This window comes from Neovison vison, chromosome 2 (assembly GCF_020171115.1).
Source record: "Neovison vison isolate M4711 chromosome 2, ASM_NN_V1, whole genome shotgun sequence".
Taxonomy (NCBI): Eukaryota; Metazoa; Chordata; class Mammalia; order Carnivora; family Mustelidae; genus Neogale; species Neogale vison.
The window spans coordinates 201734219-201759744 of record NC_058092.1 but is presented as its reverse complement, the minus strand read 5'-3'; the positions used below and the strand labels follow the sequence as shown (position 1 = coordinate 201759744).

At 53.2% G+C, this 25526-nt stretch overlaps 2 protein-coding genes across 4 annotated transcripts in view; one reads left to right on the top strand and one right to left on the bottom strand.

Annotated features, from left to right (window-relative positions):
• Positions 1-1514: 1514 nt before the first annotated feature.
• RASSF4 (Ras association domain family member 4) overlaps positions 1515-25526 on the top strand; it is a 30952-nt gene continuing 6940 nt past the window's right edge. The window contains exons 1-6 of one of the 3 annotated variants that reach the window (XM_044240036.1): positions 1515-1594; positions 10251-10347; positions 12259-12334; positions 21369-21511; positions 22891-22982; positions 23867-24024. In XM_044240036.1, the coding sequence (XP_044095971.1) occupies positions 10286-10347; positions 12259-12334; positions 21369-21511; positions 22891-22982; positions 23867-24024 (531 nt within the window). In that variant the 5' untranslated portion in view covers positions 1515-1594; positions 10251-10285. Of the gene's footprint in view, positions 1595-5905; positions 5982-10250; positions 10348-12258; positions 12335-21368; positions 21512-22890; positions 22983-23866; positions 24025-25526 lie in introns of those variants that run through there. The other 2 variants (XM_044240037.1, XM_044240035.1) reach the window with 2 other exon arrangements.
• Positions 17470-18888, bottom strand: DEPP1 (DEPP1 autophagy regulator). Its single transcript, XM_044240039.1, has 2 exons — positions 18683-18888; positions 17470-18152 (listed from the first exon to the last, which is right to left on the bottom strand). Exon 2 carries the CDS (start codon positions 18124-18126, stop codon positions 17500-17502), a length of 627 nt encoding a protein of 208 aa, XP_044095974.1. The 5' UTR covers positions 18127-18152; positions 18683-18888; the 3' UTR covers positions 17470-17499.

The following is a 25526-nucleotide window of genomic DNA, read 5'->3' as shown; positions in this document are numbered from 1 at the left end:
TATAAAATCCAGGAAATACCCATTCCCCGGGGATGTTGAGGGGATTGTGTGGGTTCATGACACACAGAGGGAGTGCAAGACACATCAGGTTGCTTCCTCAAATACAATCATCCCTCCAGCCTATTTGGGCCCCAGACGTAGTATCAACTAGATAAGAGAGAATGATTCATTCTTGAGTGCTGAAAAGCCCCAGGGAAATTGGATGTTACCCTGGCGCTATGTTTATTTACCTATTGGGCATAAAATGAATACTCAGAGGTTAAGGGCTCTGTTGAATTTTGTTTACTGTTTTCTAGAAACTTTCAGAAACACCAGTTACTGGCCTCAGCTTTGATGACCAGACCTTTGGACTGTGCAGGACTTGGGAGGGTCCCTGACCACAGGGAAGCTCTGAGCTGGCCAAGGATGGGTCAGTCTCCACAGATTCATGCAAAGGCAAAGTTGAAGAATCTCTGGTCATCTTTAGTCCCCTCACTTTTGCAGGAGGAGAAACTGAGGCCCAGAACAATTGCAACATGGCAAGGTCATACGGGAAATAGACAGCAGAGCCCAATTTCTTGGTCGCAAATCCCACAGCCCTGACAATAATGATTAGCACAGTCCCTCTCAAGAGGGATCCAGGGACCCATAAACTCAAATCCCAGACTGATTTTACCTGCGGTTTGCTAGAAGGTATATATCAGGTTCTAAAATGGCCATCTGTTTCTACAAAGATTAAGAACCACACAGATCGAATGACACTAAAATGATTTGTGTTGAGAGTAGAGGCAAAGAGGTCCAGAGGTCAGGACTAGGGACGGTGATATTAAACAGAAACTGCAAGTGTTTCCATCAGCCCGTTCCCCACCCCCGCCACCCCTATATCCCAGAAACACTGAACTGCCGGAGCTCCCCCAAAGGCCTGTGGGCTTCAGTCCCCTCTGCTTCGGTGCCTGCAAATCCTCATTCAGCTGGCGGTGACTGGAAGAGAAGTTTATATCCTCTTGACCATCGGATTCGGTTTCCTAAAGGCGGTGGAGCTGAGAGAGGCCACGCCAGTCAAACAGCAGGACCCCACTCAGGTGCCCCCTGAGCAAAAGAGATTAACAATGCTCTGGCTTTAACTGATAACGTCCTCCCCAGGGCACACTAGTAATTTCGGCGCCCACGCAGCGGCCTCTGTTGGAAACCCATGAGTCCCGGACTCCGTCCACACCCGAACCCTCCTGGCAGAGTCTGGGCTGCCTCCTCCAAGTGTCTCCGGGTGCCCTCGTGGTCTCTCCGGTCTGACTCCCTAAACCTTCCCCGCCGCCCCTCGGGCACCGCCCGGAGCCCACCCTTCCCTGTGGGGGGGGCGGGGCGAGGCGGACGGGGCAGTGTCATTGGCCTGCGAGAGATGAGGGGCGGGGAGGAGGCGGGGAGGGGCGGGACAGAGAGTGGGCAGATGGGGCGGGCCATTGGCCAGAGCCGGGCGAGGGGCGGGGAAGGGCGGGGAGGGGCGGGCTCTACGCGGCTAGCCCCGGGGACCTCGGGCTTTAGGCTCTGCCTACAGAGCTCGGGTGCCGGCGAGGGCACAGCGCGGGCAGCGGCTTCTGGACTGCGCGATGAGCGGAGGGTGAGTGATGCACAGGCAGGAGTTTGGGGGCATCCAGGGAGCACCGTCTTCCCCCTCCCCGAGCCCGCACTCGCCCCCAGCCTTGGACTCTGGAGCTTGAGCACCCGTGCCCCTTGGCTGCCGCGTGCAGAGTTCCCTCCCCCTGCCAGCCTGGCGCAGCCCGGGCCTCAGGCCCATTGCTGAGAGTGGGCACTGTGCCAGTCACCTTCTCCAGGGAGAAGGCACTTCAGGGTCTCAAACCTGGGCATGATAGGTGAGAGCAGCCCGCAGGCTACACCTTTGCTCACCTTGTCTCTCATCTTAGGCATTGATCTTAGTTGGGGGAAAGGCTCACAGAGGCTCTGGCACAACTCTCAGATTTCACAGATGGAAAACCGGCGCCGAGATAATAGCAGAAGGAGGGGCTTGCCTAACCACGCTATTTATAAAGAATTTGCTTTATTCCCAGACCTGTGCAAAGGGCGTTAGCACAGTATGGCACCTAACTTCTCATAGCCCTGATTATTTTCATTATCCCCATTTCAGACGAGAAAACTGAGGCTTACAGAGTTATGGAATTTTCCAGCTTCACCTAGATGAGTCAGTGGCGGAGTCAGGATTTGAACTCAGACTTTGTTGTGCGGGGTCTCATCCATTTCACCCACTGATTTCAGAGAGCACCCTGCCCACCACCCTCATCTCCCCCCATGCTCCTGAGTCTTCGATTCTGGAGAGATGGTTCCGAGTTTTTATAATGTGACATAGCCCTGAGGGAGGGAGGGCCGTGTCTCACTCCACCATCAGTGCAAGGCCAGTGCTGGCCAGTGCTTTCTTAAAACACTGGAAGGAGATCTTTGGTAACCTCACTTCATAAACAAATTAAATAAAGTTGCAGCAAATGGGGCTGGGATCCTGGAATTTGAACCCAAGCACGTTAGACTCCAAAACCACATACTTGGACTGGCAGAAGAAACCCTTGCTCGCCTCTCCGTAGTTTTAAACTGCTCAAGAGGCAATCAAGCTTTCTTGTCAGTAGCCATGATTAGGAAAAAAAAAAAAAATTGCAATGAATTGGTAGAACTGACAGGTGAATGCAGGTCTGCCCGCCTCCTGTTCCCCAGTGTAATTCCAGAGCTGCTGCCACCAGGGTGGGAGGTGCTAGAGGGAGGAAGGTTGGGGTGGGGGTGGGGGACAAGAGGAGAGGAAGAGGGAGGAGAAAAGGGGAAGGGGTAGCAGGTGGAACACATTATACTTAGGTCAAAAAATTTCTGTCTGGAAGTTGTTATGGAGTATGTTTCAGCACTTTGTCAGTGTTGAAGTGTATTTTCAGTAGCTCTCGTCATAATTCTCTCTGTGTGTGGCGCTGGTGGTTCAAGACTTTTAGGGAATAGCAATCTATTAGCAATTGACTTTTAGGGTGGAGAACAGAGTGAAGGTCCAGGGTCCCCTGAGTCAAGGTCAGTTGGACAATGCTAGAAAACCAAGAACATGAGCAGAACTCAGCATGTTGCATTTCAGATCCTGCCAACGCAAAGCCTCACAGGGAGACCCTGACTCGGAGGCCTACCAGAAGGCACTCTGGACTGGGCCCTTGGGGACCTGGGGCTTGGTTCTGAAAGCAAACTCAGCCAGATGTCCTTGCTCACAGCCACTGCAGCTGGGAGGACCGCCCTCCTCTTTGAGTCCCACATCCCCCTTTCCAAAACCTGCTATCTCTTCTGACTCCCACTGCGACCTGTCACGGACCGTTGGTTTATAGAGGATGAGTTCCATGTGAGACGCATCTTGCAGCAGTCTGTGATTTAACTGAGGAATCTGAGGTCCAGAGAGAGAGAGTGTGGGACTTTGCCTAAGGTCACACAGCTGATGAACCACAGAGCTGAGCTTTAAACCCAGATCCTTGTAAAGGCAGGGTGGTTATCTGGTCACAGAGTACATTGAAGGAAATATTTTGGAATTGTTTTAAAGTAAATTAAGATCAAATAGGAAGTAGCTGCACTTCCCAGAGCTTCTTCTCTTATTAAAGGGGAACTTACAGTTTGCTCAGTTTTCTTTTCTGGCTGCCTGACCTCCTTCCCCAGGATGCACTGTTGAGGGAGAGACTCAGAAACCCTTCCGCTTGCCCTGCCTGACTCTAGGGGATGGGAGCTGGGTGCTCAGGTAGCCCCGTAGCTGCAGAACAGGGAAGGGCTCTGAAGACATTCTGGACCAGCTCCTCATATAATCCTGGCTAAACTGAGGCCAAGGGACAGCACAATGTGTTGGAGTCACAGGCCAGGGAGATGCTGCCGCAAAACCCACACCCAGACTTCTCTCTGGGAGGCGCCTTGGTCTCCTCTCTCTCACTGTGACACATTTCAGCAAAAGTTCTTAACCTGGCATCTAAGGACCCAAAGGCACATGAAGAGGAGCCTGAGGCCCTGCAGTGGTAGGCAAATTTAGTGGGTGCATACTTACACACTCAGGCACATGTGTACATTTCCCCGGGGAGTGTGCGTTACGCTTTTAAGAGATTCCAAAAGAAGACTCTGAGATTCTGATTCCAGAAGATTCTGAGCCACACAGTGTCTCCCAGGAAAGCACCTCCAGCAACTGCACTTGGCCCACAGACCTGGAGGTGACCCGGTGCAGCCCTGCAGCTGTGGGCACTGAGGGCCTGGAGGGCTCTCCCCCCAGACTGCCCCCACCTCTGGCCCCAGGCCCTCAGGATCTTGGTCCTACAGAGCACCTGTCTGTCCCAAAAAGCATGGCTGAGAGGATTCCTATTTTCGTAGATCCCATAGATCCCGTCTTCCACAGGCTAGAGGTGGGCCTGATTTCGGCAGGAGGGGCCCCTCTGGCCCGGGGTGTGTAGGAGAGAGGGAGCAGGAGGATGGGAGATGTGTTTGCTGCCTCAGGTTTCCACAACCTTGAAAGCCAGAGCAGAAACCAGAAAACCTGCCAGAGGGCCTGGGTGAGGCTCTGCAGAGGAGCTGGAACTGTGTGGAAGATGCGGAAGATGCTAGGGAGACCAGCCTGTGAGGGTGCAGAGGCTCAAGCTCCTCCGAGGGAGGGGCACCAGTGTCCGGGAGGCCTGGGTGTCAGGATGGGCTCCAGGAGACCTGTGGGTGGGGGCCTAGGACCCTGGAGGTGGGGAAGAGGGAGCAAAGGTGAGTTGGGGGTCCCTGAGTCAACCCAGGAGAAAGCAGTGGTGGAAGAGGCTGCTCTCCCTCAACCACCATCACCTCCATCTGGACTGTGCCCAGTGTCATTGTAGTGTGTGTCCTGTCCCCCCAGGTGCAGTGCTGTGGGAGGGGAGGGGCGTGACGGACCCCAGGGCAGATGGTGGCAGAGGGAGGGTCTGGCCTGCGGTACTGGAGAGGGGGTTAAGGATAGCCCTGTGGAGGGGCAGGGACAGCAGCTGCTGAGTCGCTGCCTGCCACCTGCATCCCAACAACTGGCTTTCTCCGCAAACATGTGCTGCTGGGGGCAGCCTGTGTCCAGCCAGGCCCCCTCTCAGAGGCAGCTGGTACCGACAGCAGGCCCTGCAGCTTTCTCCCTGGCTAAGGCTCTTGCCATTTGCTGGCTGACAGGTGCTGGAGTAGGGGGTGGAGGGTGCCTTTAAGGCTCCTTATTTTCAGTACCTCCTGCTGCCCCCTCCACCCCCCACCCCAGGCTGGCCTTTGGAGGTTATGGTCCTGGGCTACAGAGCAGGGAATTTCGGTGTCTCAGGAATTCGAGGCAGTGTCCTGCACCTGCCCTCTCTCTCTCAGCCTCCTGCCTCCTTCCAGTCAAGGCAGCCTGGGCCCCAGGCTCCCAGCTGGGCCCAACAGCTCTGTCCTCCTTTCTTTCACTTCCCACGTCACTCTATTTACACATTCAATTTTAATCATGTTTAAATAAAATAAGCATCATAATTTTGTCAAGTATTGGAGGTTACCAGATCTCACAGACATCCCCAGAACATTTAAATTTGGATATTGAAGCACTTGCCATTTTGCCAAGTGAGGACAATGACCATCTATTTTTGCCATCCTTTTATGAAAAGAGAGGGCATTGTAAGAGAAAAAAGTAGGCAGCCCAGAATCCCGAAAGAAAAGGCATTCAGATGCACTCAGTTTGGCTTCATGAAAACCCCACTCCCTTAGCCTTTTTCTCCTTTGCAGGATTGGGCTGCCGAGGTGACCCGAAGAGCCACAAAGCCGCCTTCTTCTGCGATAACCGGCTCCGTGACCGCAAACTAGGGCAAGACGGGCCAAGCCTCTCAGTTGTAAAGGCTTCAGTGTCCTTTGTCCCCAGTCAAAGGCTAGGGACAATAGCCAGGGCAGGCTGTGGTGCCGGCCGTCCCCAGCAGCCCCCCTGCACGGCTGGCAGAGCAGCCGCTGAAGTGGAAAGCAGAAACAGTTCCCTGCCTGTTCACTGGTGACAGGTAACCACGGCTGGCACACCCTGGGGCCCTTTCTCCAGGGACGAGGAGCCCTCGCTGCAGTCTGAGTCCTCTGGTTGCTAACAGAGCCTCCTCCAGCCTGGATAGAAACATGGAGGCCTGAGCTGAGTGCCCCAGGCCTGGGGGGAGGGGAGCAGGCCTGGACAAAGAGGGCTGGACTCCCAGAGCCTCAGGGCTTGGCCTGCCCAGCTGCATCTGTCACTCTGGTTTTTGGACTGCCCCTGGGTGGTGACAGGCTGTCTCCAGCCCGTCCTATCCCCCACTCCAGCTTCAAGCAGAGTAGCCTTGCTTTAATCTGTCTGTGCGTTGGGCTTCTGCCTTTACAAATAAGATTGTGTGTTTTATTAAAGTTTGAAAAGCATCCATTAGAGATTCTCCAAGGCCCCGTCCAGGGCACAAGGAGAGTGAATGTTTAAGGGGCAGCTTCAGGAGCATGTTTCTGAACACAGAGGGATCTCTGTTTGCTTTCTTCCTGGGGGGTACGCGCTTGCTCTCCCTCACCCTCTCTCTCCCTGCCTTGCAGCTCTCTCACTCAGCAGTTGTCTCTAGGGTACCTCGGAGTTACACGTACACCTCACTTTAGAAGTCTACGACACACAGAGATTATCAGAATGAATGAGAATTATCAGCTGTTCAGTCTGGTAAAGGAAGCACAAATGCACAGTGACCCTATGGGTCACCTTCCCCTTTCTCCTTTCACCTGACCATCTGTATGTAATCCCAGACCGTCCTTCGCTTGTCTCTTGACTCCTTCCCTCAGCTTATGCCACCCAGCTCCAGCTGGAGCCGCTCAGCATATTGCTCATGTCCTTCTAAAGGGCAGGATCTGGACAGTGAAGCTCTCTGGAGGATCAGCCCAGGGAAGGTCTCGTGGGTTACTTAGTACTGTGCTTTGCAAACAATATTATCCAGACTCCTAAGCAAAGCCCTAGACGGTGCTCCCTACCACCCACCTCACTGTGGACCCAAGCAGCCCCTTTTAATCTTATTTGCATAAATATTCCATTTGAACAAAGAGTTCTACAGTCGAGAAATTTGAAGATCAATATTCCCATTGTACAGATAGGAAGGTGACGGTGCAGAGAGGAAAAGGCAGGCAACTAAAGCCATGAGGGTCTAAATAGAGAAAAATTGGCATATTCCCCACATGCTGATGGAGAACAAAGTTTTGTAAACTAGGTCTTGTGGTGAATCCGAAGTCACACACTGGAGCTCCACCGAGGGCATCTATCTGTCTTGCAAGTGTGTTTTGTCTGGCTATATTTTATTTTTAACTATGTATCTTTTAATGGAATAATTCCCTGCATCCGTCAGGATAGTCTGGGTTATGCCACACTGACAAATCATTGAGACCCCAGCAGCTTTTCCCAGCAAAGCATTATTTCTCCTTCCCAGTCAATAGCCACAGTGGGTCACCAGAGGACTCTGGGCCACAGAGGTACTCTGGGACCCAGGCTGACCATCTGGAAGCTACACCAACTGGGACATGTGAATTTCTGGGTCACCATAACAGAGAACAGGGTCACACATGGCTCAAATACCTTAGCCTGACAGGCGACACACAACTCTTCTTATGTGTGACATGTGAGGTGTTAGTCACAGGCTCCACAGGTGGCAGAGGAGTGTGAGGTAGCATGGGTCATTCCAGGGGAGGTCAGTGTCTTGGCCACAAGTGTCCACCTTTAAGCAGTGAAATTTAGCACATGCAAATCCAGATCTCTGCCTTATCATGACACACCAGAAGAGCTGACCCTCCAGACAAAGAATGTGTCCCTGAATCCCCAGGGACCCCACTGATCAGTGTCTCAGCTGAATCACTGCCCTGACCCCTGCAGACATTTGCATGTTTTATTCCAGCTGGATATGCCCAACTCTGGGAAAGTTGACTTTGGAGGACCCCGTGAGGCTTCTCAATTTCATCCAATAATTTAACAGCCATCTATGGACCTTCTGCTGTGTGTCAGGCTCTGGTTTGGGGCTAGAAACAGGAGGTGTGCCAGAACAGCACTGTCCCTGGTATGGAGGCCTGCAGCTTTAAACTCCCCCCACTGCACTCCCCCAGCCTCCTCTCAGTTCCCTCACACACAGGTCAGGCCCTGAAGGCCCAGCACAGCCAGGAGCCCAGAGCAGGCATTGGAAAAGGAGCTTCTCCTGATACTGGAGGAGGTGGCTGCTCAGGCAAGGGTTTCCTGGCGGAGCTCACGGCAGAGTATAGGACAGGGAGGAGGCTGTTTTCTGGACAGAGAACAGCACCATGGAGACCCAGAAGGAGGAGAAAGCGCAAAGCCCATGAGGAAAACGAGAGCAGCTCAGGGAGGCCAGAGCTCCGAGCAAGAAGTGAGGAAGGGTGGGAGAGAGGCTAGCTGCAGGCAAGGCAAGAGAAAATACCACCGCGGTTACTTCTGGGCCCTTCCCATGAGGAGCGAGACAGTCATGCCATGGGCCCGCAGAAGCAGCATGGAGTGAGAAGCCCAGATACTTTTCTTGGGCTGAACCCAGCTCTGCATGGAAGTGTTTGAAGAACTACCCAGAGAGGGAGCCTGGCAGATCACTTTTTCCACTGCAGACTCAGGAACTGAGGAACTGAAATCAGATTTTGAAATCCTGTTGCCTGACAGTGAGGCTCCAAGCCAGGCCCCCGAGGTGCCTAACTCTGTGCACGATGGAGGAAGGGCCTCCCCCGCAGCTATAGCCAGAGGCCTCACCTCTCTCTAGGCCATAGTTTGCCTCACTCTACATCCAGGCAGAGCGAAAGTATTTGGAGGATGATTCTGAGGTCACTGAGAAGCCCATCTCCCTCAGTTCATCCCCCTTCTCCATGTTTCCTTGTTTCCTGAATCAAATGGTCATTCAGGCCTGATGCCATCATTGAAGGCAGGCTTGTTTGTGGGTGGTATCAAAGGTGTTCAGCTGGTCAGAGTCAGGGACCAAGGGGAGGGAGCGCTGTGAGGACATGAATACAACAGCAGTCGAACCTGACCTTGAACCCCCAGGAACATTTGCACACACACAGAGGTAGGAATGACCTGACTGAGGCTTGTGTGAACGGACGTTGGGGTTTTGTGAAGGAGCCACTCGTGATGCGAAGGAAAAGCTGTGTAGCTTGTCTGGGCCATTTCCCCGTGTGACTTAACCCCTCAGAGTCCTAGTAGAAACTTGAGAGAAGAGAAAGTGAGAGACAGGGCCAAGGTTGGGGGGAGACAGAGAGAGAGAGAGAGAGAAGCTGTGGCTCACTGCCCAACACACGGCATGCCTTGAGAAGAGAGTTCTTGGCCAGAATAAGTTGGAGAGGGAGAAAAGTTGAAATCTATGCAGAAGAAGATGGCAACAAGCTAGAGAAAGTACTCGTGGATTTTGCTGGGAGGGTTTGAGATGCTCCACAAAGCTTACTAGGCTGTGAAGACACGGTTTCATATGTGAATCAACTAGCAATCCTATAGGCAGAGATCACTCCATTGCATAGATGAGGAAAAGAAGGCTGGAGGGTTTAAGTCACTGTGTGAGATTAACACAGAGAAGGGCTTAAGAGACCAAAATGTAGGATCTAAATGCTTATGTTCAAATAGTGACTTTGCCACTGATTCGCTAGGAATCTCGAGCAAAGTACTCAACTTCTGTCTCTGTCTTCTCATCCTTAGAATGGGAATAGGATAGTACTTACCTTGTACTGTTTTTGGAAGGAGTAAATAAGATAATTCATAGAAAAGGCTCAACACAGCCTCCTGACCGACTAACCCGTCACTAGGAGAGCCGGCCCAGGTGTGCTGACTCTAAAAGGCAGGGAGGGGCTGCCAGCCTGGTGGCGGTGGGAATGGAGAAGAAAGGCCCAGGGTGCTTTGGGGGTTTGAAGGAGCAATGGAGGCAGAAACCACCCTTCAGGATGTCCCGGCTGAGGGACGAGAGCTTGTGGTCTGAAACAATGACGAGACTGATCCAGATCCCTAGGGACTGTGGAGAGATTCTGGGAGGGGGGCTGGTACTGGGTGCCAGCTAGCTCAGCAGCTCTGACCTTGCCCCCTACCCGCCAGGGGAGCTTGGCTGCCCCAGGTGGGTGTGGGGCCCCATTAAGTCCTCTGAGCCTGATCTTTCAGCTGTGGCCACGCTGTGCCAAGGAGTGGAGGGAGGAAGGGTGCAGGCAGGTTGGTCGGGAGGTTCCAGGCTGAAGTCACAGGCTGGCACACCAGGATTCTGGACACTGCACTGGCCGGCGCTTCTCCATGCTCACCTGTCTGTCCTTCTTCCTCTTCTCAGCAGGTAACTCCTGAGACTGTAGACAAGAGGGGAAGATGAAGGAAGACTGCCCACCCAGTTCTCACGTCCCCATCAGTGACAGCAAATCCATCCTGAAGTAAGCCTTTGCATACAGGGGATCTTCTTGTGGCCACTTCCTGCCATAGACAGACTTTGGGTGGAGGGATTCTGGGCAATTTCACAGATATGACAATGTGCCTGCCCCAGGGACAGTGATGGGGCACTTCTTTTCAAAGCCTGTCTCCTTGGAGATCAAGGATCTCTTTGGGGTGTGGGTTTGACCCCTGCCTGCTCAGACCCACAAAGGCAGGAAAGCGTGGCAATGTCTGCCATGATTCTGCACAGATGGCATTTAATTGATTCAAAAGCTAGAGCAATGCTAATGTTCTTATTGTGTCAAACAGTTCAGGGGGGAAAAGAGAAAAAAAAACTCTAAATAGGTTTGGAGTTTTTACTGAAAAAAGTGTACTGTTATTGATTTTTAGCTCTGCTTATTTTTACTATTTACCATCTGTCTTAACATGAAAAAAAAAAGATTTAGGATAGTTTTTCAAATTTATTTCTGAGCTAAAGAAAAGTATATATTTTTATGTTATCTTGCTTTTTGAGTACTGAGTCCAAATCTTTTCTAAATTTGGGCAGCTCCTGTCTGCCACATTGAAGACAAGCCAGGCTCCTAGCTTTCACTGACCTCCTTCTTGGGTCCTCCTCTTAGAGACCTGAGAAAACAGACGACTGCCCTGCACTGTGCTGCCCACACCATCATTTTCCTTGTTTAAATTTTATCATGAGAATAGTATTAAATATAACTTTGGGAAAAGTCATAATCATAATCACAACATGATTAATTTCATGGATATGTGTCCTAACAAGTTTATGTCCGGCATTTACACAGTTACAGGCACAGCGTACCTGCAATATTAATCTTGCTGTGTTAAGGGCGTCTCATTCATTGAATCACAAGTGCCTCACTTCCCTTGTCAGTTGCCATCACCCCCACATTGGGCAGCACCCCAGAGCACCAATGGCAGGTGCTGCTCATCCACACCCTGGGGACCCCCATATTAGCCAAGGCACTGCCTGAAGACCTTCTAGAGCGGGACTTACCCACCACGGGCCGTGGTGGCCACCAAGCACTTGACTTACAGCAGGAGAGGAATAGTGAATATAAAAGAAAGCTAGCAAACACTCATTACAGAATAAAATAATGAGCCAGATCTCAGTAATAATTTTTATATTGATTCTACATGGGCAATATTTTAGATATCTTTTAGATATATTTTAGATATCTTGTGCCATTAAAGAAGACTCATTATGAAAACTAATCTCCCCTGTTTTGTTTGCCTTTGCAATGTGACGACTAGAAGATTTAAAATTGCATGTGTGGCTCACATTTCTTAGGTATAGGACCGCACGCCCCTGCAGAGTGCCGCTGGGGTGCAGGGATGGTGTTTTATCTGCCACAGCCTCCCTTTATTCTGGGGAGAAGGCATTTTGGGCAGAGTGGCCTCCCTCAGACCTTCAGCATCTTTCCTCAGAGCTGTCAGCCTCATCTCGTGATCATACCTCCAGAAGGGCAGGACGAGGAAGAGGCAGACACCCCTTATGGTGCCAGCACAGGCTGCACACAGCCCTTACAGGAAGTAATATGGGGAGAAAGAGCAAGAGGCTTTAAGATGCTAATAACCCAATCTAAGGGAATTTATTGAGAAAGTGACTCAAATAAAGTATAGGGAGATTGTCAGGAACTCTGATCTGTGATGGCGAAAGTGTGTACACACAATTTGCACAATTATGTGGGCCATCTGTGAGTTTCTCTTCACCTTCCTCCCACCCCTACAACTTCCACAGGGGTTGACATGTGAAAGCTCTGGAAGACTGAAAGGCATGTGTCTGATGGTGGAGTCTATTCTCTAAACTGATTGTGTGTGGCTGGCAAGACGTCTGTTATTACTGTCCAAAGCCCTGCCACACCCCAAGGTTATTAAGTGTGTCTTTACCTTTTCAGGTCGGAGCTCTTAAGCTTGCTAAAAACTTACAACTGCTACCATGAGGGCAGAAGCTTTCAGCTGAGACACCGAGAGGTAAGGCCTGTTTCTCTTCTTTACTCATAGGCCACCATCTAGAAGCAGATGCTAACATTCTAGAGCATCTGTCCCAGTTTGCTGAAGACAGTCCTGGTTTATACCTGTTACTCCAGGGGCATCATTAAGACCATTCGCTTCATTCTCAGAGGTGCCCCAGTTTGGATAATGAACTGTGAGGTCGCCCATCTGCTGAGTTGGGGACCAGGTTACCAGCAGCCAGGGTGTCTCCTTGGAAGTCCTATAAGGGGTACTGAGGGTCAGAGCACCCCGCGCCCCCCCACACACACACCTGGCAAGTGTTCAGAGCAGGTGGGAATAATTGCCTGGGGGTCTTCCTCTTCCACCCAGGACTTTTGCCCGAGTGAACTGCCGGGACATTGGAGTTTGAAATCTTTGAGACCGCACAGCCCAGTCCCTTCTCGGCCCATCCCACGGGCACAAATAAGGAACTCAATGTGGGGCTCTTGTTTGCCCAAGGTCACAGGGCAATGGAGAAGTGAAAGCATTCTCTGTGTTTGCCAATCAGAATAACCGTCAGAGGAAAGGCCTGAAATGGAGGAGAGCTCCCCAGAGGATGCTCACGGGGCCAGGCAGGTGAGAATGGGAGAGGCAGCACAGGCTGGGGGAGTGGAGGGTGCAGGAGAGCACGTCCCAGCTGCAGACGCTGCTTTGCAGGGACGTGGACTCCAGACAGCCAGGCTCTTTCTAATTTTTTTCCAAAGAAGTTAGATATCCTGAATTTCATGTGGAATTTCCTAAACCTCGAAACACCATGTGGGTTAAACAAAACACTCGGCGGGCACAGTACAGCCTGGGCCAGGCTATTGTCACGCACGCAGCTCAAGAGCCTGGGTGGGAGGGAAGCTGCTGGCTTGTGGTCCAGGCAGCACGGGGCTGTGGGGATGATCTGGAGCAGCACACACCTCACCCTCCACCTCCCCAAGGCCTGCTCAGCCTGCACAGGGCCTTGTCCCCCCCACCCCCCACCCCCCACCTTCTTTGGGCAGAGCTGCTCTCTGACACCTGTCCCACCAGCCTGCCCCGCAGCCCTGATCTTCACTGTTGCTGGCCAGGCTCTGATGCCACCGTCCTGCCATCTCTGGTTTTGCTGTTTCTTCATTTACCTAAGTGCCTTGCTGGTTTTGTGTCCCCGGGCCAGGCACAGTGCACCACCCCAGCATAGGTGTTGGGTGATAAACGCACAGGCCCAGGCAAGCTGAGATGGGTCCTGAGCTCTAGTGCACTGGGCAGTTTTGATCTAGGCTATGTGAGAACTAGACCTAACCCAGCAGTGGTGCTGGGGACGTTCATGCACTGGGGTCTTCTAGCTGTGCCCTGTTCCTCAGCCCCGGGCCTTCATCCAGTGATTAATCTAAGACTTGGCAGCTCTTAACCTGTGGTCAGCGCACCAGCAGCCTCAAAGTCACCTGGGAACGCCCTCCTGCCCCCAGGCCTGCTGAATCAAAAACTCTTCCTGTTCTTATCTGTGTTTTAACAAGCCCTCCAGGGGATTGGGATGAAGGCCAAGTTTGAGAACAGCTACTCTAAGAGCTTGACCCTGGCCCTTGGGATTCCCCGAGACAATCCCTTCTGTAGGAACAGTCATGTGGGGAGGAGGAGTGGGAAGCCCCAAAGCTATGCCTGTGTTTGTGTGTGATGGGAGAGTCCATGTGGAAAAGTGAGAGACCCCAAAAAGAGGAAGGGGTGTTCTCGACAGCCCCCTGTGGTAAGAAGTTAACACCCTACAGATGGGGATTTTCCCACTCCTAACCTAAAGAAGGTATGAGGATCTGACTTAATCACCCTAGAGCCAGAAAGTACCTTTCAGGAAACTTCCGCAGCCTTAACAGCCAAGGGGCAGCAGCCTGAGGGAGTATGCATCTTGGTGGGGGTGGGGGGTCACCGCCAGCACAAAGGCAGGCACCCTAGGCCTGGCAGTCCAGAGTTCTGATGCCGAAATGCGTGACTGATTCCTGGACACCAACTGCCTCCTTGACCCACCTGCCACCCTGTGTTCAGGCCTCTGCGATTTCTCAGATGCAGACCAGGGACCTCTTAGGCCTCAGGGACTCACAGCTCAGGCACCTGGGCCGGCCTCTCCTCAGGCACTGCAGGCCCTGAGGGCAGACAGGGACCAGGCACTTTGTCCCTCTGTTATTTATTGTAATACAAGAGCCGTTTGACCTGGGAATGGCCATTTCCCAGACAAAGAGACTGAGGCTTTCAGAGTTGGAAGTCTACCCTGCAAGGTAACCCTGCCATAAGATGCCAGCAGAACTCCAAGGCCTGAGCACTTTAGTTTGTAAGACAGCGACCCCACTGCCAGCATTAAGCTTTGACAGGCCTCAGAGATGCAGGGAGGGGTTTGTTACCTTCAGTCACCAAGTGAAAGTGCCTCCCAGCTACGGAGGGGCTGGGCACAAGCTGGGCCCTCAAAGAGCCATGTGGGGCTCCAGAGGAGACCCCGCTCCCTGCTGTCACTAGGCCTCCCCCCGAAAGACGGTGGCCTGGCTGTTCCAGTTTGGGGACACCTCTTCTTCCACAGTCTCTTCCAGGATCCAAAGAAGTGTGTCAGGGATCCATAGAAGTGTGTCAGGGAGCAGGGGCCACACCCTGGGGCCAGCATATCCCTGAGAATTCTCCCCCAGGTTCCAAAGGGCAAGGGATTCCCGGTCCTAGCTTCCTCTGTCCGAGGAGGCCCAGGCACTAGCCTCCTCTATCATAAATTTTGCCTTTGGGATACTTTTGCTTATATTACAAAGGAGAGCAGGAGCAACCTGGAGCAATTTGTGCCTTTTGAAGATAGCAAAGCATTTTAACCAGGCTGTTTGATTGCTCGAGAGAAAAATGGACCACCCAGAAATACCAGTGCCTAAATATATCACTGCGCTGAAAAATAGGACCCTCCTGTTGGGCACCTGCACGCAGTGGACTAGGGGAGCCGGCCTCTCGTGCTCCCCCTGGTGGCCGAGAGCATACATCACACCCAGTCCTCATCCTCTCTCCCAGGCTCCTGAGCTGAGTGAGAAAAGGAAGGAGAATCCTTTTACTCACTCAGGGTCTCTGCCGCTCCCAGGGTGGAGAAAGTCAGGATCTCCTTCCCTCTTATAACGACCCGCCTTCTTTTAACGCCAGAAGGCAGGGATGATGGGCAGTTGGCAGACCACTGGCATCCAGGTGAGTACTCCGCAGGCAATGGACGTGCTCCCTTTAGAGCTCCCAAGTGCTTCCTAGACTGCCCCCTGGTCGGGGCACTGTGTCCCTTCCCAACTCCAGGGGCCTGTGAGCAGGAGACTGCTTTATAGGGCTCCCATCACAGGGACTTTCTACTAGGCTGTTCTGTCCCATGCAAAGCTTGGAATAATGTCCAAAGTCCCTCCCCCCCCGCCCTTTATTCAATTATTTTTGTTTTGGCCCTTCATGAAGGTGCCATCATCTTCTTTCACATCAGGGGATATGAGCAGAGGAGCCCAGAGCCCTGTCTGACCTCCCAAATGCAGCCATGTGGGTTTTGAGCTTGGGGTCAACTGGCCAACCTCATCTTAGTTGCTTCCTTCTGACCTAGTTCCACACAGCTTTGCAGAAGGGGCCACAGTGAGGCGAGCCCAGCCCACATGTCACAGGCCAGCACCCCCTCCCAGCTCAGGTAAAGGCTGCCCCTGCACTTATTTGCCAGCAAAGGTCAGGGATAGGCAGGTCTGAGCAGACTAGACACGCAGTGGCTTGTGGTGGACGCAGGCATTCCTCTGTGGGGTTTCCATGTTATCTCCGAGGACACATGCCCCATTCCACAACCCTTGCAGCCTATGAAGGCAGGGGTGGTGTCCCCATTTTACAGATAAGCAGACTGTATTCTGAAACTTTTAAATGTCTGGTGTACATTCTGCCTTCCCACAAAACATGCATAATGTACAAAGCAATTTTAAAATAAAAGAAGGAAAGGAAGAAGAAAATAGTTTGATACTCCTCAGAGCAAGGAGATGGAGGAAACTGAAGCAGGCTGTGAGCTGGACTGCAGCCACAATTCTGTTCTCCTCCTCTCCCCTCTGCCCCTTCTGCCCAGATCAAGGTCAGCCAGCTCTGACCTGGCCCAAGGGAACAGGTAATTGGTCCTCAGGCCTGATCTTTTTGAGTTCTCTGATGCCTCCTCACCTGCCTCTCTGAGGAAGAAGCACCCCCCCTTTCCCTTATTCCTCACCTTCATCTCCTTCCTTGCCAGGTGCCTCCAGGCACTGGGGTTGGAAGACCTAGGCCTGGCCCAGACCTTGGGACCTATGGAGTGAGGCCTTGGCCACTGGGCTTGCCTAAGGGTAGGTCAGCTGGCCAATGGCCTGCACTTTGTCCGATGGTTGAGAAGCCCCCCGGGTGGAGGGAGGGAAGGGGATGGGGATGGTGAGGACAGGACCACCTGGTCCCATGGTTGGACATTCTGCCAGCTGTGCTGGTACTGGCTGTCTTAGGCATCAAGATGTGGGCAAAATTCAGCATGGGCAAAACTCTCCCAATGACACAACAGGACTTGTAAGCTGGAGCCACGAAGAAACCCCAGGTGCCCTGGTGACAGGTTCCCCCCAAACTCAGCAGGTACCTTTGGGGAAACCATTATGTTTCCTCTTGGGCTGCATGGAGCACAGGCTCTGAGGGTGGGGGCCAGGAGGCTGACCTGGGAGGGTGCAGTCCTCGCTCGGAAATCCCTGTGTGGCCGAGAGCTTTGCTTCTCATCCGCCACTGACCTCCGTCCCTGCCTGCGAAGCAACCACACAGACGTGTGTAGAAGCCTGTGTGCAGGCTTTATGCACCCATAATGCATGTGGCTCTTACCCCATCTACTCACCAGAGCAATCTAGAAAGCAGGTCCCTTTAATTACCCCCATTTTACCCATGAGAAAAATCAACGAACAGAAATGTTAAGTAACTTGCCCAAGGTGCTCAGCCAGTAAGGAACAGTGCGAGCAGGACCAGTAACACCACATGAGTCCAGATGAGGCTGTTCTCGCTCTTCAGAGGAGGGGGTTTCTCTATAAAATGCCCAGGCAGGCAGCCCCTGCAGAAAGGTGTTTCCCTCTTGGGGACCTGCCAGAGACGGTGCCCACCGCAGGGGAGGGGACAGGGAGGTGACAAAGACCAGCGTGCTCTGTACAGAAGCCTTTATTGGGGAGGGGTTAGAGTTCATGGATCACTGGGAGGTGCAAATAGAGAGTTCTGAGGGTGCTTCTGGGGCGGGGGGCAGGGGGGGAGGCCGCGTCCGTACAGAGTTGCCTGGAAGCCCAGGAGCCCTGGTGCCAGTCCCTTGAGGGTCTTGCCAGAGAGTGCCCCTGCACCCTGGCATCCCAGGGTCTCCCTCTGGGGGTTCCTCGTGCCTTGCCACAATCCATCTGTTTGTGTGGACCCCAGGAGTCAGCAGAGGAGCCAGTCCTCCTTGGCTGGTCCCTCCTACTTGACCTTTTTTCCTGGGACTCCCCGAAGAGCCAGTCCAGGGGGTCAGCAGTGCCGTCCCCGGGCAGTGCCGGCTGCTGACCACTGAAGCGGGTAGTAATGTCCTGTAGAGACTCAGTAGGAGGGCTCTTCTTGAAGGCGCGGGCTGGCCGGGGGGTTCTACCGGGTTGGGCCCTGACTGTGGCCACATCCAGCACCGAAGTGGGCTGAGCCAGCTGACAGATAGACTTCACGTAGTCATCCAGGCTGGGGGAGGCGGGGGGCTCCTGCCCGGGCCCCCCAGGCAGCATCTCCTCCAGCGTCTCCTGGATGGTGGGCAGGTGGGCCACAGGAAGCAGGAGCCGGGACCTCATGGCCGTCAGCGATGCGGAGCAGCGACCTGTTTATCGACAGAAGACCAGGGTGAGAGGTCTGCCATTATGTCACCTCTGCTGGTCCCCTCTCTCAGCAGAGGCTGCCCGCGTGATTCACAGGCCGAGAGTGGAGTGATGTCTCCATACCCAAACCCGGGCTCGGACTTCCTTCCCATTAACACTGAAAGCCACGTGCTCAGGAATCCATCCTTACTGTTGTTGAACCCATACAAATCAGAACGCAGTCTAATGGACTGGAGTCAGAGGGAACCTGGGTAAAACCGGCCTCTGCCGCTTCCTTACCTGGGTGGGGACCTCTCCAAAGTCACCTCTCCAAGCGTCCCCTGACCCATCCATAAAACAGTGTTACATATCCCCGCTGAAAGTGTGTTGTAAGAAACGCATGGGGTAATAGTTCCTGGGAAATCCCTCTGCCAATGCAAAGCCCTCTGTGGCTATGATCACTGCCTCGACTGCACACCCTGTTCGCCCCGCCCTCAAAGAGAAACAAAACCTTCTTGTTGTGTCTCTAACCAGAGGGAAGCTACTCTCCTACCTGGAGTCGAGGGAACTTGGGGTTCACAGGGCTGCTGGATAAGCAAGGACAGTCCTTGGGAAGACCCAGGGAGCTTGAGTGGAGGGCTGGGGGCCCGGCCGTCAGAGCCCCGTGTCCAGCGTGGAATGGCCAGGAGGATGGGTGGTGGGGACGACTGGCCACTGTCCGGCGTGCAAGCGTTCCCGAGCTATCTGGTGAACCTGGAGGCCTGGCGGCTGCTTTTATACTTCCTCACCAGCCACCAGTTACTGTCACGAGGGCCAAAAATAGCAGCACACAGGAAGGCTCTCAGAGGGAAAACAGCTTGGCGGGCGGGGTTTGGCCCAGCTACCAGCCTGGAGCAGTGGGAGGCTCCGTGGATGTTTACTCCGCGGGGCAGGGAGGGGTGGCACCGCTCCAGCCACTTCAGGCTGTGGGAGAGGTAGGGGGCTACAGTGAGGGGGTACCCAGAATCTGAGGGCCCAGGATGACTTCCCGACTTATGAAAATGGGAGGCTGTGGGACCCACATTCAAGTCCTCCTTGGGCCTGTTTGGCGAGGGCTGCCCAGGAGCCTGGAGCTCCTTCTGCTCTGCCCCCAGTTTCCCCTGATTTGAACAGAGACAGCTGCAGCCTGACGGGGCCTCCCCTCCATTCTGATGGGGCCAGGCAGAAGGACAGTGGAACAGTGGTCGGAGGGCAGCTTGGGGACACACACTCTGTCCGTGCAGGGACACAGGGCCCGAGTCACATCAGGCCAGCAGACCCCAACATAGCTGATCCCTGACCTTGAAGACAGCAGCTCTGCTTCCGCTCCTGGCTCCCAGCTCCAGAGCAACTCCTCCTGCCTCCTTTCGTTGCAAAGTCTCCAGTGCCGTCCCATGGCATGTTTGAAGGCCCAGACCAGCGTATCCAGCCCCACTGCCAATGGCCCAGCGGTGCTGTCTTCTCCTGCCCCTTGGAGCTCTAAATGATCTCCTGACTCTCAGACCCAGGACCAAGACTGCTGGATCTTCTTCACACATGGGGTCGGACATGGGACCAGCAGGCAGTGGGGCTCTGTGAATGAACTTGCTGAGCTGTGGGGGAGAGGGTGTGTTGACCTCTGACAGAGGCATCTGAGGCCAAGACAGAAAACAAAGAACGGAAACCCACTTTGGGGTTGCTTACTGCCCCCTTTAACTCCAGCAATCAACCCAGTCTTTTCTTCTTAGGGAGCATTAGTTACCTGTCTGCGACTGTGTTAACATCAGTGGTTATCAAAAAGTCCTCTGCTTTTATTGTTGTTTCCTATTTTAGCAAACAGTGCACGGTCATTCAAGAAAGCAATGTGTATTTTTGATAACCTTGAACAGAGTGGAACTATTTTCTCTGTGGATAACAGGGTGCTTTAAGTGGTTACTAACTTACCATGAAATTGACCCTGCAGGACACCTCTGTAAGCCCTTCCGGGGGGAAAAGAAGGCATTTACACAAGGTTTTTTATTCTCACAAGGCTTTCAATGCCAGTACGGAGAAAGAAAGAGAATTTGTGACTCTAAAGTGGTGTTTAAGATAACAGTGGGAGTATAACAACCAGCGCTCCAAAAAAAAAAAAAAAAAAAAAAAAAGGTAACAATGTTTAACATTCATTGTGAAATGGCTAGTATCAAAGCAGCTCAGGAGCTGGTTAGCTGGGGGGATCACAGCTCTGGGGGAAGGAGGGTTGAGAAGATATTAGGAAGATGCCCTGAAGGCAGCCTGGCTAGGCACACACGTGGGGGAGTTCGGCTGGGCGCAGGGAGCCTAGAGGTGGTCACTCGTGGATAGGAGCCTGAAAGAAGTCAGAAACAGAAGCAGAGACCTGAGGGCTGGGAGGGGAAACTGGCTGAGGATGCCTCTGGAGGGTTCTGTCAATTAGGACCTCGGGGCTCAACAGGAGGGCAGTAGCTGTGCCATCCGCAGACCTTGGGAAATCAAGGCTAGCTGGGGACAGAGAATGGGAGCTGTTGTAGCTATTCTGAGTATTCATGCCAGTAGTGGAACGTGGAGGCTGGCAATGGGCAGGTTGTGAGAAAAGCAAGACTGGCCATCAGGAAAGAAGGCAGCTCAGAAATCGGGGTGGGCCCAGCCCACTCGAGTGGTCCCTGGGGCAGTTGGGAGCAGCGTGGGCAGAAGCGCGAGACTGAGACACAGCTCCGAGGAGCAGCCACCCCTGCCCTGCTGGGCATGGAATCCAGGGCCTGCAGCACATTCTCGGTAGGACTTGGTGACCATCGGGGCCGCTTCTCCAGGTGCACTGGGGGAGGGGGATGAGAAGGCACCCCTACACGGCACCAGGTCAACGTGGCCATGCTTCTCTGGAACGTGTTTCCTCACCCGTGTGGACGTGCTTGCTGGATAGCAGCTGGGTTCCTGTGGGACGCCTGACTCAGCTGCTCCGTCCCAGGCCATGCCCCTGACCAGACGTGAACAGAGCGGTGGAAGGGCACGCCTCAGGCTTCCTCTGGTCAGCCCATAGCCTCACGCCCTGGAGCACATAGAGGCTTGTGTGCCTTCCCCCAGAGGAGGATGGGATCCCAAGGAGGAGAGCTGTGTTTGTGGCAAGAAGGTTCAGGGGAGCCCACGGGGGAGGGCCCGGGCCTTCAGGGGGCTCAGAGATGGTGAGCAGTGACCCCTGTGGAGGGCTGCTCTGGGGAAAGAGACTAACGTGTGTGGGCTTCCCACAGGAAGAAGGTGCTCTGATCATCGAGGGGCTTCTCAACATTGCCTGGGGCCTGAGGCGGCCTATCCGGCTCCAGATACAGGACGACAGGGAGCGCGTGCACCTCTCCTCAGCCTCTTGGACACCCGGACAGCCCAGCTGCCCCCTGTGAGTGTTCAGATGGTGGAGGCAGGGGCGGGTGTCCTCCATGACACCGGTTCAACCCAAGCGTTCCTTTTGGGCTGTCTGCGGGGTGGTGTCCTCTGTCTCAGGGCAAAGCCCTGCTCCCGAACAGGGCACAGGAGAGCACAAGCCAGCCTTATCCTTGTCACCCTGTGAGCCTGCGGCCTCACCTGCCAATAGTGGTCTTTCTAGATGATGACCAAACCATCTCGCTCTTGGAGAATTTTCCAGACTCCCATTGCCTCCAGCTGTGTTTCCTCATACATTCACAGGAGCTGCCTTATCCGCAAGGAGAGGAACTGTGCGTGGGCAAGGCCTTCCAACATCCTGGGCAAAACAAACACTTCTTAGCATCTCCAGTTCTACCTTAAAAATTCTCACAAATTTAACCTCTTATGGCTCTACTTTCATTTTAGTATCAGAATTTGTTTTTATAAATTTATTAGAGTTTAATATCAGGTTTATTTTAACATCAGAAATATGTTTCAGTCATGATGAAACCGTTTCCTACCTTACCACTTAATGAACATCTGCCCCCTCTCTCCGCCCTCCCCCCCCCAATAAAGGGCAGTTAGTTGCTGAGTTTTGCTCGCTTCTCCATGTAATGAATCCTTCCAAGAGGCAAAAATTCAAAACCATTTCCCTTTCAGAAATTCAAGCGAAGTTGCTGTTCTGAGGGCACTTAGCACCTTGACACCCCATACAGACTTAGAGTATAGTGTCTGGATGGGCTTCGTAGAAAGGCGACAAGTATGACTCGTGAGTCCCACCCCCCAGGGCAAAAGCAGCCATGGGAACAGACAGGACCCCCCTCAGAGGCCTCTTGGCCTGGGTTCTGCTCTTTGCCTGCCCCTCCCCGGCTCCCTCATGCTGTGAGGAAGTAGCTGTGAGGCTACTTCTCATCACACACATCCCCTTCTCCAGCCAGACACCAGCTTCCCTGGCTTGGACTCTGCCCGGCCCAGAGGCCCAGAGGTTGGCCCCTCAAGCATCCCCCGCCTGACTCTCCTTCAGGCCTGAGGGAAGCCCGGAGAGCCCACTCAACACTTGGCCACAGACACCATCTCCCTCAGCGGGGTGCCCAGGAGTCCATGGGCACACAGCTAGCTAGTCCCTGTGTCTGTGCAGCGGGGACAAGGCCACTCAGGTCTGCAGGACACACTCCCTCTCCTTCCAGCAGACACTGTGGCAAGTCTTTGCTTTTCTTTTACTATCTTACATTAACTTGGTGTGAAGTAGAGCCTTACCTCAGCTGGCCTTGCTTCTGCCTGTGTCCCGTCCACAGAGGCAGGAGGCCTCTTCTCTGTGACTTGAGCTGTTTTTCTCTCTCAGCAGCTCTCTGAGCACCTTGACTGTCTTTTCAGAAAGGATCCACTTCTTCAGGACGGCAGGGTCCCTGCCCAGGAGCCGAGTGCTCAGACTGCACACGGGGCCGAGAGTTCCAGAGATAGCTCAGGTAAGCAGGGCCTCGGGCTACCTGGGAGCCCCTCTTGCTCACTAGGGTAGAAGAGGAGGGTCTTGGCTCATGACCATCATCTCTGAAGAACAGCTTTGTGTTGGGGCGCCTGGCCCGCTCAGTGGGTTAAAGTGTCCAATGCTTGATGTTAGCTTGGGTCGTCATCTCAGGGCTGTGAGCCTGAGCCCCGAGTTGGGATCCTCTCTGGGCATGTTGCCAGCTAGGGATTCTTTGTCTCTCCCTCTCCCTCTGCCCCTTCTCCCTTCTCTCCCGCAACTCTTAAAAAAAAAAAAGTAAAAAATAAAAAGGAAGACCAGCTGCCAGAAGGAGTGCAGAAAGGCTTTATTTATCTTGCCAAATCCTTGCTAATACCTCCACACTTGCTAAATAACTGCCTCAGTCCAAGGCCTTCTCCTCACCTCCCCACTTACAGAAAAGAGGCTGGCAGAGGTGACTGTGACGTGATTTGCCCGAGTCCCCTGCTTTTTGGAAAGGAGAGAACAGCAGCAGCAGGCAGGGCCTCTGGGACACGTCTCCCTCACACTCTGGAATCCAGGCTGCTCATCTGTCCTCTTTGTGTCCTCCCCTCACACACAGTGGGGCCTCAGAGGACCGTGTGGTGCTGCCCAGGACCTGCCCTGGGCGCCCAGAGATGGAGGCCAAGGCCATGGCAGCACAGGTGATCCTATCTGGGGGTCCCCTTTCCTGTCTACAAGGTGGGCATCCCCCAAGCACTGTCACAGAAACAGCAGCGACGGTACCCTCCGCTGCAGCATGGCGTCACCACAGAGCTCCAGGGCTTGCCGCGGGACGCTACAGCTCTGCAGTTCTCAGGCCCCTGTGCTCCACCCCGGACTGACCTTTTCACCGGTTCCTCACTACAGAGCCCCTGGAGGAGGACGAGGAGACCCCTCAGCTGATGCGGACCAAGAGTGACGCAGCCTGCGTGATCCAGAGGCGGCCCCGGGCCCGTGCACCTGGCGAGGCCCAGAGGATCCGGCGACATCGCTTCTCCATCAATGGGCACTTTTACAACCACAAGGTGATATTTCTGCCCAACTTCTCCCCCAGGCCGTGAAGCTGAGGCCACAGGGAGGCAGCTGCAGGCACTGCTGGGCCTTTGGAAGGCCAGGCCCCACCAGAGTCTTGTCAGACTCTGTGTGCTGGCGTGGTCACAGCTGCGTCCTCACCAATAAATGGGCTTGGGAGGAGAAATAGCTTGCCCAAAATGACATCAAAATAACAGACAAAAGAAAGAAAAAGAGAGAGAGAGAGAGAAGGAAGGAAGGAAGATCGAACACATTCCAACTGGTCACCCCAAAGCCTGTTTTGGGGGCTTTTGTATTTTGTTTTTACTTTTGTTTTTGTTTTTGTTTTTGATTTTACCACATACTTACTGTCAATCTATTTTCCCAAGGTGTGTGGATTTTTGGAAAGTAATGCCAAGTTTATGTCTAACTAGACAGTTTTCTCTGAGATTTCCACCCAAGCTCGATTGAGAGTTTCATGGGAACGTGATGTGCTGCTGACCTTCTCCCTGGGTCAAGTAAGCTCTAGATTGAGGTGTGCCCAGGGGCACGTGTTTCTGGGCCCCAGAGAACCCACACTGATCCTGGTTCCCAGCACTTAGCCTTTTGTCCAAGCATGCATTGTACTGACCTGAGGAAAAGATCTCCTTCCCCAGATGACATCAGTCCCTAAACAAACCCAACTGTAAAAGGAGAAGTTGATTGTTTCTATAAATGGCATGAGTGGCAGTCTGGGTGAGGCCCTGGAGGGAGCGTCCTGTAACTGGGCCACATCCTGCAGCGCTAGGAAATGGAAGCAGAGGTTTCCAGTTGAAGCAGCTGCCTGTCTTGATAGGCGATGACTCACTGGAGGGGGGGGGTGCTGGCAAAGGCAACTCCCAGGGTCAGACCTGAAGAACAGTTACCCAGGTTAGGTCTGCCAGGAGCCATTCAAGTGCTCTGGGGGCACCCTGGACATTGGGGTGAAGGATCGCCAACAAGGCAAGCAGAAGGGACTCTGCCTTACTAAGAGGACCACCCCTACCCCCACTCTGGTCTGGGTTTGCAATGTGTGTTCATGGGTGACACTACATCATCTTTGCTAAGTGCAGGGAAACCCAGGACCATTTGAGAGTAGTTTCCCGAAAGGGTGCAGGGTTGAAATGAAGCAGAGATTAAGAATGATTTAGATTAGCCAAAGGACCCACAATCTGACCTATATATTCCTTAAATCTTGTTCCGAACGGGTTTAGTCTGTAAAGTGTTCAGTAAGTGTACTAGCTCTGTATAGGCAGTTTTGAGGAATTATTAAAAAATTTTAAAAGAATATTTGCATGAGGTTAGCCTCTTCGTAGTTCTAGGATCCTAAAAAAGAAAGCTTTTGATCCACAACTCAAGGTAACAAATAGTGGGGTTTATCTCCAGCACATTCACCCTCTCTTCTAAGGGAATCATTCCTCTCTAAGATCATTCCACCTTTTGTAGTCATTGCAAAAGTCAGAGACATGGTGATGTCTGAGGATTCTGTAGCCTTTGA